Source organism: Castor canadensis, chromosome 5 (assembly GCF_047511655.1).
Source record: "Castor canadensis chromosome 5, mCasCan1.hap1v2, whole genome shotgun sequence".
Classification (NCBI taxonomy): domain Eukaryota; kingdom Metazoa; phylum Chordata; class Mammalia; order Rodentia; family Castoridae; genus Castor; species Castor canadensis.
The window spans coordinates 158,595,863-158,609,742 of record NC_133390.1 but is presented as its reverse complement, the minus strand read 5'-3'; the positions used below and the strand labels follow the sequence as shown (position 1 = coordinate 158,609,742).

Here is a 13,880-nt window from a genome sequence, read left to right as displayed (position 1 = left end):
TTATTTCTCACCTTCTATTTATTTTGGGATCTGCTTGTTCTTGTTTTTCTAGGAGTTTGAGATGTATCATTAGGTCATTGATTTGGGATCTTTCAGTCTTTTTAATATATGCACTCATGACTATAAACTTTCCTCTCAGGACTGCCTTTGCTGTGTCCCATAGGTTCCGGTAGGTTGTGTTTTTATTTTCATTGTCTTCCAGGAACCTTTTAATTTCCTCTTTTATTTCATCAATGACCCATTGTTCATTAAGCAATGAGTTACTCAGTTTCCAGCTGTTTGCATGTTTTTTGTCTTTACTTTTGTTGTTGAGTTCTAGTTTTATTGCATTGTGATCAGACAGAACGCATGGTATAATTTCTGTTTTCTTATATTTGCCGAGACTTGCTTTGTGCCCTAGGATATGATCTATTTTGGAGAAGGTTTCATGGGCTTCTGAGAAGAATGTGTATTGTGTAGAAGTTGGATGAAACATTCTGTAGAAACCAAGTACGTCCATTTGATCTATTGTATATTTTAGATCTAGGATTTCTTTATTGATTTTTTGTTTGGATGACCTATCTACTGATGATAATTGGGTGTTAAAATCTCCCACAACCACTGTGTTGGAGTTAATATATGCTTTTAGGTCTTTCAGGGTATGTTTGATGAAATTGGGTGCGTTGACATTGGGTGCATATAGGTTGATAATTGTTATTTCCTTTTGGTCTATTTCCCCTTTTATTAGTATGGAATGTCCTTTATCTCATTTGATGAATGTAGGTTTGAAGTCTACTTTGTCAGAGATAAGTATTGCTACTCCTACCTGTTTTCGGGGGCCATTGGCTTGGTAAATCTTCTTCCAGCCTTTCATCCTAAGCCTGTGCTTATTTCTGTTGGTGAGATGGATCTCCTGTAAGCAAAATTGTTGGATCTTCCTTTTTAATCCATTTCATCAAACGGTGCCTTTTGATGGGGGAATTAAGTTCATTAACATTAAGTGTTACTACTGATAGGTATGTGGTGATTCCTGTCATTGAGTTGTCTTAGTTGTTTGAAGGTTTGATTGTGTGTACCTAAGTTGAGATTTCTCTACTTTCTTGCTTTTTCTTTTCCTGTAGTTTGGTGCTGCCTGCCCTTTCATGGTTATGTTGGGTTTCACTTTCTGTGTGCAGAATCCCTTGAAGAATCTTTTGTAGCGGTGGCTTTGTGGCCACATATTGTTTTAATTTCTGCTTATCATGGAAGACTTTTATTGCTCCATCTATTTTGAATGATAGTTTTGCTGGGTAGAGCATCCTGGGGTTGAAGTTATTTTCATTCAATGCCCGGAAGATCTCACCCGAAGCTCTTCTTGCTTTTAATGTTTCTATTGAGAAGTCTGCTATGATTTTGATGGGTTTACCTTCATATGTTATTTGTTTTTTCTCTCTTACAGCCTTCAATATTCTTTCCCTAGTTTCCGAACTTGTTGTTTTAATGATGATATGCCGTGGGGTAGTTCTATTTTGATCTGGTTTGTTTGGTATTCTGGAGGCGTCTTGTATCTGTATGGGAATAGATGTCTCTATATTTGGGAAATTTTCTGTTATTATTTTGTTGAATATATTATGCCTTCCTTTTTCTTGCACCTCTTCTCCTTCTTCAATGCCCATGATTCTCAGGTTTGATTTTTTGATGGAGTCAGTGAGTTCTTGCATTTTCTTTTCACAGGTCTTGAGTTGTTTAACTAATAGTTCTTCGGTTTTTCCTTTAATTACCATTTCATCTTTGAGTTATGAGATTCTGTCTTCTGTTTGTTCTATTCTGCTGGATTGGCCTTCTATTTTGTTTTGCAGTTCTGTTTCATTCTTTTTTCTGAGGTTTTCCATATCCTGAGTTGTTTCCTCTTTAATGTCTATTTTCGTCCTGAGTTCATTTATCTCTTTATTAATTGTGTTCTTTGTTTCACTTTGGTGTTTATACAGTGCTTCTATGGTTTCTTTTATTTCTCCTTGTGCTTTTTCAAATTCTCTATTTTTGTTGTCTTGGAATTTCTTGAGTGTCTCCTGTACATTTTGGTTGACCATATCCAGTATTATCTCTATAAAATTCTCATTGATTACCTGTAGTAGTTCTTCTTTTAGATTATTCTTATAGGCTTCATTGGGTTCTTTGGCATAGTTTATCTTCATTTTCTTGGAGTCTGGACCTGAGTATCTGTTTTCTTCATTTCCCTCTGGTTCCTGTACTAATTTTTTGCTGTGGGGAAACTGGTTTCCCTGTTTTTTCTGTCTTCCTGTCATTGCCCTTGGTGTTGTTATTGTCCCTGTACTGTGTGCAATTAAGTATTTTCTAGCTTGTAATAATAACAATGGTGATATTTAGAATGGAAGGGTGAGAGGAGAGGGAAAGCAAAGAAGTTAAAGAAAGAGGAAAATACAAGTGAACAAACAAAAAAAAACCAATACAAACAAATAAAAAAAATTTCAAAGATATAAACAGGGAGAGATAGTGTACTAATCAACAGTAAGCTGAACAGGCATTAGACAGAGGATTGAGAAAAAAAATAATAAAAAAATAAAAATAAATAAAAATTAAAAAATTAAAAAGTCTCCAAGTTCAAATGCAATAAAGTTTCAGTCTTAATAATTTTGGTGTTAGTCCCTCAGCCTGCAATCCTGGAGATGGTGACTCAGAAGTAGTTCTGTCATTGTCTCATCAAAGGGGAAAAAAACCAAAAGAAAAGAAAACAAAAAACACCACAAAGTGTCCCAAGTTCAAATGCAATACAGTTTCAGTAAGTTTTTCAGCATGTAGGTGTAGTTCAGTTGTCTCATTGAAGGAAGGGAGACAAAAAAAGAGTCTGGAGACAGCTCTGTGAATGGTATCTGTGGCTGTGGCTCACCTGCCCACTGCTGTCAGCCTGCTGTTGCTGGCAGTGTTATTTATGCAGATCTCTGGGGTGAGCTTAACACTCACCTGGCCCTGCAGGCTTTGTTTACTTAGATTTCTCCTGGGTGCCATGCCACTGCTACAAGCTTTCCCCTTTCCAAGCACACTGGGGGAGGTGACACTGCACCTGATTTGTCAGGCTGGCATGTTTATTTACAGTTCATGTAGGAAGTGGGCTGCCCCCCTCTCCTGTGGACTTTTCCTCCCACCGCCACTTTTACAAGCTTTCCCACTCCTGATTGCTGGGCGTGTGCCGCTGCTTCTGCCTTCTCCATTCGGATTGTTGTGAGGGATTTCCCCTCCCCACCCTTCGGCATTCAGGGTGCCCCGCCCTCTTTGCTGCATGTCTTTTTTGTTGTTATTGCTTATTATTCAGTTGGGGGTCGGTCTGTCCAGTGGGGGTCGGTCTGTCCAGGGGGCTTATGCTGATCTGGTCCAGGGTTGTCTGTGGGAGTACTGGGTGCTGTTTAGATCACCTTGTGGTCTGCGTCTTCCCAAGCCGTCTGGGTGCTGCCATCTCTTGGCAGCATGGGAGCCCTCCTGCTTTCTCCGTTTAACATGAAGTGGGAATGTTACATGTGGGCTGGGGTGTGGAGGAGTCAAAGTTTTGCCTCTTCTCGGTGATTTTTCCTGTAAGGTATATCTCCAGCGTCTCTCCAAGATTTTACTTTAGGAGGCACGCTTTCTGCTTCCTCCCTCTAGCTGCCATCTTGGAATCTCGATGGTAAGGATCTTGCTTGCTGTTGGAGTTTGGATTTAATATGATAGATGAAATAGAACCTTCAGAAGTCTTTGAAGATAGGCTTGTCTTTAAAGTTTAGATCAGTGTCTTTTAAGATCAGTTTTAGTAGGATCCTTCTCATGGAAGATGGACTGGACAGGAGGGGAAGGAAGAAGCTGCTGAAAACTGGTGATGAGAGCAGAACTGAAGTGAAGTGTGCTTTGGAGGTGGATTAGTGATATTGGTAACTGGTATAAGGAATGTGGTACTGCTGGTGAAGAATAGCAGTGGTATCTAGCTGGATGTTGATGCTACTTATTGACAAAAGAGCAGGAGGAACAGATTTTTCCCTTTGAAAGATTTTGTGCAGGGGCCAGTGATGTAGCTCAATGGTAGATGGCTTGCCTATCATGTAAGGCCCTAGATTAAATTCCCAGCACTGAAGGGGAAAAAAATATATTTCAAGACTTTAATCTAAGAAAGGAAGACTGCTTCTTCCTGATCCTCAGAGCAAGTTTTCTAAAATTTGCAAGTCTATTCTACTAGGCTATAAACCTTTTTTTCTCTATTGGGCTTCATAAATAGTCAGCTGTTTCAGGCAAGCTATTATTGATCCCAGACAATTAGGGCAGGAGGTAACTGTGTTTATTTCACTCCCTAGTGTCTCCTGGGACAGAGAGCGGTGAATGCCATGTGTTTATTTTCATCTTATTTGTAAGAAAGAATGGAGTTGGGACATTAGCCTTCCTCCTTGAGTAACAAATGCATGGGCCTCTTCTTTCTCCCACACCCAAATCTGTAGAAAACCATGTTAAATGAAAAGTTCTTTCCAGTTTTTTCCCCACAAAATGTCATTCAGATTTTTGGCCAGGTCAAGAAATCTTTAGCCTACCCTCATTGTTAGGTACCAGGACATCTTTCCTACTGTGCCATTTCCCTATCTCATAGTGGTTCTAGTTCTAGAGTCTGGCTCAAGAGGTGTGTGGAGGCCTCTGCTGGCTGCATAACTTAGCTAGGCTTGATTTTGTCCCTGCTTAGTCATTTTTACAAGTATCTTGGGTCCAGACATCTTGTTCAACACTCATCAATATGATGGGACAGCCTCTGTCAAGGAATTCTGTCCTTTATCTTTTATGCACAACTTCCTCCTTTCTCTGTCTTTTTTTTTTTTTAGTACTCAGGTTTGAATTCAGGGCCTTGCACTTTCTGGGCACTCTACCACTTGAACCACACCTCCAGCTCTTTTTGATTTATTTTTCAGATAGGGTCTTGCATTTTGCAGGAGCCAGCAACAAAAGACAGCTATCCTTCCACAAAACTGGGAATTAGTTGTGCATCATCATGCCCAACTTGTTTGTTGAGATGATTCTTGCTAACTTTTTGCCCAAACTGGCTTTGAAGTGAGATCCTACTGCCTCCCAAGTAGCTGGGATCATAGTTTGCACCACCACATAAACTGCCCTCTTTCCACTTCATATTCTGTCTACCAGGATTGTTCCTAGTTAGCAGGTTTTCTTGGTTTGAAGGATGGAGCACTCAAAGAACTTTTCTCTCTATTCCTCCTTCTATGAAGTCATCAAACTCATAGTGCCCTCCTCTTCCAAGGTGTCTCTTACATGTTTCACTTTGGTGAGCAAAGGAGCTTATCGTCTCCTCCTGTTTGTCCCTGGAGCTGGATTGGTAGAGGGGTAAAACTCCTTGGACTGAATGGAATGACTAGTTCCTCTTTTTATGAAACACTGTTGAGAAGATGTCTATTATTTTTAGTGAACGGTTAACCCCATACTAATGAGAGTGACCATAAGTATTGTCATTTTATGAAACATAGTCATTGTGAAACACCAGCCTTGGACCATTATACCTGACTGATTTCTGGGCCATTTTGAAACCCCTGTTGTAAACTTAGGCTCTCTAGCTTTGGTTTTAGGGTATCCTGATGTCTTAAACTATCTGAAAGGGAGAAGTAGCTATTTTTTTAAAAATCAGTTATTTTCCTATGACAAAAACAAAGCATGTTTATTTTTGAAAGTTTTAAAGAATACAGAGAAGCAAAAATGAAAAACAATCCATAATCCTACCTCTCAGAAAGATAACAATCAAACTTTGTAGTCTAGTCTTCTAGTGTTTTTTTTTTTTTTGTAAATGCTTGGGCACGGTTTTTTGGTGGTTGTTTTTTGAAAGGCTCACTTAATAGGACATTTTAAGCATCTTTCCATGTCATTACAAGTTCTTTTATAACATGTTTAATGATTCCATAATAGTTCATTTTATGTAGGGAATGAGGTCATTATTAATAAAAATTAATATACTTTTCTTTAGAAAAAAAAACATATCTTAGCACATAAGGAAGGAGTATTATAGAATGATGGGGTATTGCAAAATGCAAATGGATAGTTTCACAGCTCTGAACATCATAAACAATAAATGTAGGCTTAATAACTAACACATTAAATAGGACCTTGGTGTTAATAGACTTGACCTCTTTATACATCTTTAGCTGAAGTTTAGTAAAAATCTTTCTGGGGCTGAAAATTTCACACAAAACATGCTTTGGCATCTCAAGTTGCTAAAGGTAGATGATTTTGACTTCCTTGGTTTCTTTTCATGGGGAATTGAGCCAAGAAGCTCTCACTCTGCATGAGTTTGCATAGTATCTTGTGTACCAGGAAACACTTAGCAGCTGATTATTTCAGCAGTTATGGAAAGTTTCGTGTTGATAGGGATTTGCTGAATCTAATCCTGACTGATGAGACTGGATTATTCTATACGTTTATTTCTTTTTACAGGCAGTGCTTTCCTCAGTGCTATGTTTCTTGCCTTAGCAACATACCAGTCTCTGTACCCAATCACTTTGTTTGTCCCAGGACTCCTCTATCTCCTCCAGGTAAGCATTTGCTGGTCAGAAGCCAGTGCCCTAATGACATTTATTACGTGGCCTGGTCCCTGCTCGGGGGAAGGAAGGGCATGGATCAATAAAGGCAGTGGGACTGGGTCCCCAACTAATACATGCTTGCTTCTATTTGAAAAGACAAATATAGGAATTTGAGTAACTTTAAACAAGGTAGACTAATGACCTTTAGTCTATGCCTATCATTGCAAATGTATAAGTGCATTTCACTTTGCAAATTTGTAGTTGGGGGGGTCTACCAACCATCTTTAATTCTCTTTTTCTCACCAATCCCTCTAAGCTCATTTTTAAAATCTTTTCTTTATAATAATAGTTACCTTGTAAGGTTCTTATAAAGATTAAATGTAATGAATACATTTGATGCAATATAGGAACATAATGGAAACATAATCAATACATATTATAGTAATTGAGAAATACAAATTTCTGACATAATGAATACATTATGTATGCACATACATAGTGCATACATGTCAGGCACTTTTGCCAAGCACTCTGCAGGCATTACTTCATTTTAAACTTATAAGAACTTTATGAGATAGGTCATATTATTATCTGTAGATTAGGCTAATATTATCCATGTTAGACACATGAATTAGAACTGGAATATTGTGAGGTTAAGTCACTTACCTAAGGTAATGTGGCCAGCAAGTGACAGTACTGAGATATGAACTCAGGCAGTTTGATATGAGAGCTTGCTCTTTAATGATTTTTCTTTTCTACTTAAATAAAATATACACCTTAGACTGGGGATATAGCACAGTGGTAGAGACCCTAGGTTTGATTCCTTGCATTGGAAGGAAGAAAGGGAGGGAAGGAAAGGAAGGGGGGGAGGAAAGAAAGGGAGTGAGGGGAGGGATGAAAGGAAACATTAGCTGAAAGCATGCAGTTGGCAGCACCATGATTCAAATTTAAAAGTGTATGATTTCAGAGCCCCTTGTTTTTAATCACAAACATTGCTACTCGTTGCTACTAAGATTGACTATATACCTCCACTTATTGAAATAGACCACATGCTTTTCATTTTAAGTGACTTCACAATATATCATTGTGTTGATGTATACAGTGATACATGGTCTTTCTCCTGTTTGGGGAATTTGTTATATGTCTTCATGATCACTAATATACATTGCATAGAGATTTGTTTTTCTTCAAGTCATTCCTTAAGATATGTTCCTCCAGCTGAATCATTGGACCCAAAGGTGTGAAAAGTTTTACAGTTACTGTGCAACTAGATTGTTCACCAGAAAGCCAGGGCCCGTTTGTAGTGCCACCATCAGTATCTACAGAGAAGTGAACCAACTACCTCCCAATCTGCCAATACTGGCTTTTCAAGTTTCATTTATAATTGCTAGTTTAACACAGGTATTATCATGCAATGAAGTTATTTTTGTTTTGATTTTTTTCTATATTCTTGTTAAATTGAAGCATTTTCCATGTAGGAACGTCTGTATTATCTTTGTTACTTCGTATATACAATTTATCCTTTAGAAAACCTGAACCCTAAGAAGAATCTATGCACCCAGAATTTTTTACACAACTAATTATCAAATAATGTAAGAAAAAGGAGCTGGATGTTTAACTTGGTGGTAGGGCATATGCCTAGCATGCATGAAGCCCTGGGTTCAATCCCTAGCACCACACACATACATATACTCTCTCTCTTTTTCCCTCTCTCTTCCTCCCTCTCTTTTTCCCTCCCTCCTTCTTCTCTCCCCTTTTCCCCCCCAGGCATTGAGATAGTAAATTGTTTCATGCAACTTTTATAGGCGAGGTGTCTTTTTGAGTCCCCATGATACAGATATAAAACTAGATTGTACAGAAGTTAGGTAACTTGTCCAAGGTTACATAGGCAGTAGTAGGCTGGGTTTTGAGGTCACTTCTGGAAACCAGAAGTCCAAAATCAAGGTTTTAGCAGGGTTGATTCCTTCTTTGACCTCTAAAGGAGAATCCATTTTGTGCCTCTTTCTTGCTTCTAGTGGCTCTGGCAATCTTTGGCTCCTGTGGCTTATAGACGTATTATAGCAGTCTCTCTACCTGTACCTCAGCCTTCATGTGGTCTCTCTGAGAAGGAGGAAGGGAAAGAGGAGAGAGGGAGAGAATATTTAGGTATATAAGCTGAATAAAAATGTTAAAAGTTTGTTAGGCCAGTTTCTAAACACTACTTTATGTAAAGTAACTTGTTTAAAACTCAAGGAAGTTTTTTCTTGACAACAGTGAACAGTACAGCTGAGTTATGAGATCAAACAGCTCAGCCAGTCAGTTTATTTAGTTTTTGTGTCCCCTTCCAATCAAATATCCTGTAGTATTTACTGAGCACCTGCAGTGGGCTAAGCACATGCTGACTCTGCAGAGGTTAAGCAATAGAGGTTACCAAACAGGGAGTGCTCCAGAGAGACCGCTCTTGTAGCAGCCTGTGAGACGAATGGGAGTAGTAGGAATTTGAGATGAATTTCAGCACCCCATTTATGCAGAAATTAAAATCCCAGCCCAGACTATATTTACATGTTTTTATTTAAGTATGTGAAGTGGCCTGAAAATCAGTACAGCCTTGTGAGTCATGTAGAGTGTTTGAAAAATCAGTCCAGTCACATCCAGGGAAAAAATCTCCCTGTTTAAATATAAGATAGGAAAGACAAGAGGAAGTTATCTGTTAGGGCTGAGTTCCTCTTAGACCATTTAGTGGACCCTTTAGGCCTGAGTTTCACAGAGATCCATAGGCTTCAAGGAGAAATGCTAAAACTAAGAAGCTAGTATGTGGCAGCTTTGTGATAAAATGGTATATCCCAATGAGGTGATTCCTTGAATCATAGTGTCTAGGCACTTGTCGGGGAGTGAGTTCTAGCAATGCTACAAATACTTACATGGGTGGCTGGACCTGATGATTCTACATATTCTTCCAACCTTCAACTTGGAATGGTTTGATAACCAAAAGGTCATGACACATCTGCTATGACATTCTGTTTTCTGGGTTTTTTTAAGCCCCCCACAGGTACATACTTCTCTCCTGGAAAATTTGAATGTAGGGTAGTACACAAAAACACAGGCTTGACTGGGACTTCTTGTTAAGACAGAAAGCAGAATTGTCTTAGGTTATTAGGACTATGTCAGATACTGAACCAACTCAAAGGCCTTTGGGCTTACTGGCCAAATTTGGGATGTTATGAGTATCAAAGTAATAATAATGACTAGGCATGGTTGCACGCATTATGTCACTTTTCCCCAAAACACTTGTACATGTAGTTCTTAAAAATAAGGGCATTTTCCTCTAACAACAATTCTCTAGCAGCATCTAACACCTAATGTATCTTTAAAAATTCACGATGTTTTCATTTTGAAAAGAACCAGACCAGCTATCTTATGGGCCATTCTACATTTTTATTTGTGCTGTTGTTTCCTTGTGGTATCACTTAACTTGTTCTTTTGCTCTTTTATTTCCTAAGAACTGGAAATTAGATCTAAACATTTAATTAGGGTTGGTTTTTTGGGTAAGAATATTTCAGAGCTCATACTGTGTACTCTGAACTCTATCACACTAAAAAGCTCATTGTATCAAGTTGTTTGTAAGTGATGAGTTGGATTACTTGCTTAACTGGTAACCCCAGAACGCTTCTTTGTAAAGATATATTTCCCCCTTTATTATTAGTGAATAGGTCAGAGGTTAGAGAGAAGGGATAATATTTAGGCACCAAGCAAATGCAAATATACTGTTCTCCAAAAATCATTCACCTAACGATTTTAGCATCCATCGATGATCTTTGCTAAATTCGGTAATTTCACTGATGCTTTGCTATTCTATCACTTCTAAATTTATAAGTGGCCTTCTTTAAAGAAGAGCTTTCCTTCTGGGTGTGGTGGTGCATGCCTGTAATTCCAGCACTTGAGAAGCTAAAGTAGGAGGATCTTGAGTTTCAGGCCAGCCTGGACTATGTGGGAAGAAAAACAAAAAAAGAAACGAAGATGACAAAGACAAAGAAGACAATGAAGAAGAAGAAGAAGAAGGAAGAGGAGGAAGGGGGGGAGGAGGAGGAAGAACAACAAGAAGAGGAGCCTTTCTTTATTAACTAAGGGAGAACTATGGTTCTTTTTTACTTTATTTTTTTGGTAGTGCTAGAATTGAAATGATTCTTTTCTTTTTTATTTTGGGTGGAACTGGGATTTGAACCCAGGGTTCATGCTTGGCAAAGCAGGGGCTCTACCACTTGAACCACACCTCTAGTACATTATGCTCTGCTTATTTTGGAGATGGGGTCTCACAAACTATTTGCTTAGGCTGGTCTCTAACCTCTATTGTCCTTATCTCAACCTCCCAAGTAGCTAGGATTACAGGTGTGTGCCAACAGTGACTAGCTTGAAATGCTTCTTTTTAAAAGACAGGGTAACTACTCAGTTCTTTCCTTTTAATTATTTTCAGTTTGAAAAATTGGTTTTAAAAAAAAGGTACATTTAATGATGGCATGTGTAATTTTTTTTCACCCCTTTTCTGCACTTCTTATGGACATAGGGATTTCTGGGAGGAAGGGATTGGGACTTCAGTTTGAACTCAGGGTTTTGCACTTGCAAAGCAGGCACTCACAAAAACATACCTGTAGTGTTTTTTGCTCTGGTTATTTTGGAGATGGGGTCTTGTGAACTATTTGCCTAGGCAGGCTGGCCTCAAAATGCAATGCTTCAAAATTCAGCCTCCCAAGTAGCTAGAATTACAGGTGTGAGCCACTAGTTTCTGGCAGATGTAGGGATTTGAATTTATTTGTTGTTTTACAATTACTTGCCATCATTATTCTTGTTTGTTTGTTTGTTTGTTTTGTCATTTTGTCTTTTTGAGACAGGGTCTTAAGCTGCCCTTGAACTCACTGTGTAGCCCAGGCTTCCTTAAACTCATGATCCTCCTACCTCAGCTTCTCAGGTACTGGAATTATAGGTGTGTACCACCATGCCTGGCACCAAAATAAAATTTATATACATAGAGAGATAAAAATAATATGGCAAATTGTTGATATTTCACCTAGGTGGCATGTTTGATCATTTCAATTTTTTTCACTACTGGAGTTTGTGCTCTGAGCTTGCTAGGCAGATTTTGTATGAACTGGATGTGCCTCCAGCCTCAACTTTTTTGCATGTTTGAAACTTTTATAATAAAGAGGGAATACAATACCATTTTTAACATCTTGGTTTGCACACTTATTAGGTAACTGTTTAACTTCTTTATTCCTTAGTTTCCTCATTTGTAAAATTGGATGATATTATATCTACTGAAAGAGTTAACACGTCATGTATCTAGAAAGGAGCTGATGAGAGCTCAATAGGTAGTGGTTGCAGTTATTAGTATTCAGATGTTCTTGGAAAGGACATGATCACCAGGCTGTAAATATGAGGAGTGATGAGGGGAAAGGAAATCAAAGAAATTGTCCAGTTAGTTTGTGCTTTCCCCCCCTTTTTTGGGGGGGTTAAATTATTTTTATAAATGAAAATTCAATGTTTTTAGAAGTCAGCGTTGGAGATGCTATAGTGGGAAAACACAAATGTAATGATAGCAATAATCCTTTACACCTGGAGACAGCTGCACTATTTGCAAAGGAACCCCATGGTATCCTAACTTCACTTAATCCCACCACCAGGCTGTGAGGTAGATACCATCCATCTCACCAACAGTCCTTTCCCCACACCCGCCTAATGGATAAAAAGACCAAGGCTCAGAGAGATACACAACTTTCCTAACCAAGATCCCTCAGCCAGTAGGCCATCTCCTCTAGGTCATGATTCATCCCTCGTGTGCTTCCCCCTTTGACACTATAAACCTGCCTACATTCTGCTGGTAAGTTTCTAGAGACTGCAAAAGGTAGATGGTAGACAAGCTAGTGTGACATCAGTGCCAGAGTCAAAACTATTTTTCTGTTCCCTGATGAGACAGAGATCAAAGGCAGAGATGCTGCATCTGGCTCTTTGATGAGTCACTAATGAGAATGGTAGTTTGAGCCCATCTGGTCCCTTTCCCCAACTCTGCTCTTCCTCTGACCTTGGCTAAGAGCCTAGTTTCCAAATTAGAAGTGTACAATGTTATGATCTGATAGCATGAAGAATAAAATAGCCCTAACATACAAGATCAGGAGGCCACAGTAAAGGAAAAGCCAAGTGCACAGGACCAAGGAACTGAGGCTATGAGGCTGTCAAAGGAGACTGAGGAAGACTCCTGGTACCCTCCAGGATGTTTCTGGTTCCCTCTTTTTGCTTGGAATTTCTAAAGCCTTGGACCCTGCTCCCCCACAAGGGGATAGTTTGAGTACCTGTTTTCTTTCAAAGACAGTAACAGATACTAGGGGAAAATACCTTGTAAGGACTCTATTTTTGCTTTAATCCAATCTGATCTCTTGCCTTTGAACTGAAAAATTAATCCTGTGATTTCTGTATTTTCTGTAGGTTGGGGCAGGTCATATACTACTTCACACCAAAGAAGCAAACCCTAATCAAGTCTTTGATGACCACTTGGTCTTTCCCAAGGCCCTTTCTGGAGCCCTTTTTTAGAGTTTTCACATTCTGCTCTTTATTTTCTCAGCAGCTTTTGGTTGTCTCTGTTGCTTCCAAGAGGGCACCAAAGCAGAGGTGGCAGGGCGATTAGCTTTTTCTTTTTGTAATAGGTAAAAATGAGGGTAAGTGCTTGATCATAAGTTTATAATTAACTTTTAACCAATTTTGTTGCTTTTAGTATACCTGTATACCTCCTTTAAGTAGGAACAGGAGGGAGACAAGAAATTGCTGTAGATTAAAACCCATACATATATTTAAATGAAAAATGAGATGTAATTGGTGAAATTAGGAGAATTGACAGAAAGCCAATTCATTATCTTGAAAGTTCCGTAGAGGAAAAAACTAAGCATTTGTCTTTGTCTTTCCTGTACCATTATATATTGTATATATTGTAACCAAATAGTAGGTAAGGGGAAGCATGTCTTTATAGAATTAGTCTAGCTTACAAATAAAAACAAAATGGGCATATGTGCCTTCCTTGTCTTTTGCCATGTGATGCTTTTTTATTTTTATTTTTTTCATTTTTCTTTTATTATTCATATGTGCATACAAGGCTTGGTTTATTTCTCCCCCCTGCCCCCCCCCCTTACCACCCACTCCACCCCCTCCCGCTCCCCCCCTCAATACCCAGCAGAAACTATTTTGCCCTTATCTCTAATTTTGTTGTAGAGAGAGTATAAGCAATAATAGGAAGGAACAAGGGGTTTTGCTGGTTGAGATAAGGATAGCTATACAGGGCATTGACTCACATTGATTTCCTGTGCGTGGGTGTTACCTTCTAGGTTAATTCTTTTTAATCTAACCTTTTCTCTA

General features: G+C 38.7%; 1 protein-coding gene across 3 annotated transcripts in view; it reads left to right on the top strand.

The window, feature by feature from the left end:
• Pigu (phosphatidylinositol glycan anchor biosynthesis class U) overlaps window positions 1-13,880 on the top strand; it is an 82,818-nt gene that overhangs the window by 36,869 nt on the left and 32,069 nt on the right. For all 3 annotated transcript variants that reach the window (XM_074074589.1, XM_020162981.2, XM_074074588.1), the window contains one exon: window positions 6,421-6,518. In XM_074074589.1, coding sequence (XP_073930690.1) covers window positions 6,421-6,518 — 98 coding nt within the window. The remainder of the gene's footprint in view (window positions 1-6,420; window positions 6,519-13,880) is intronic.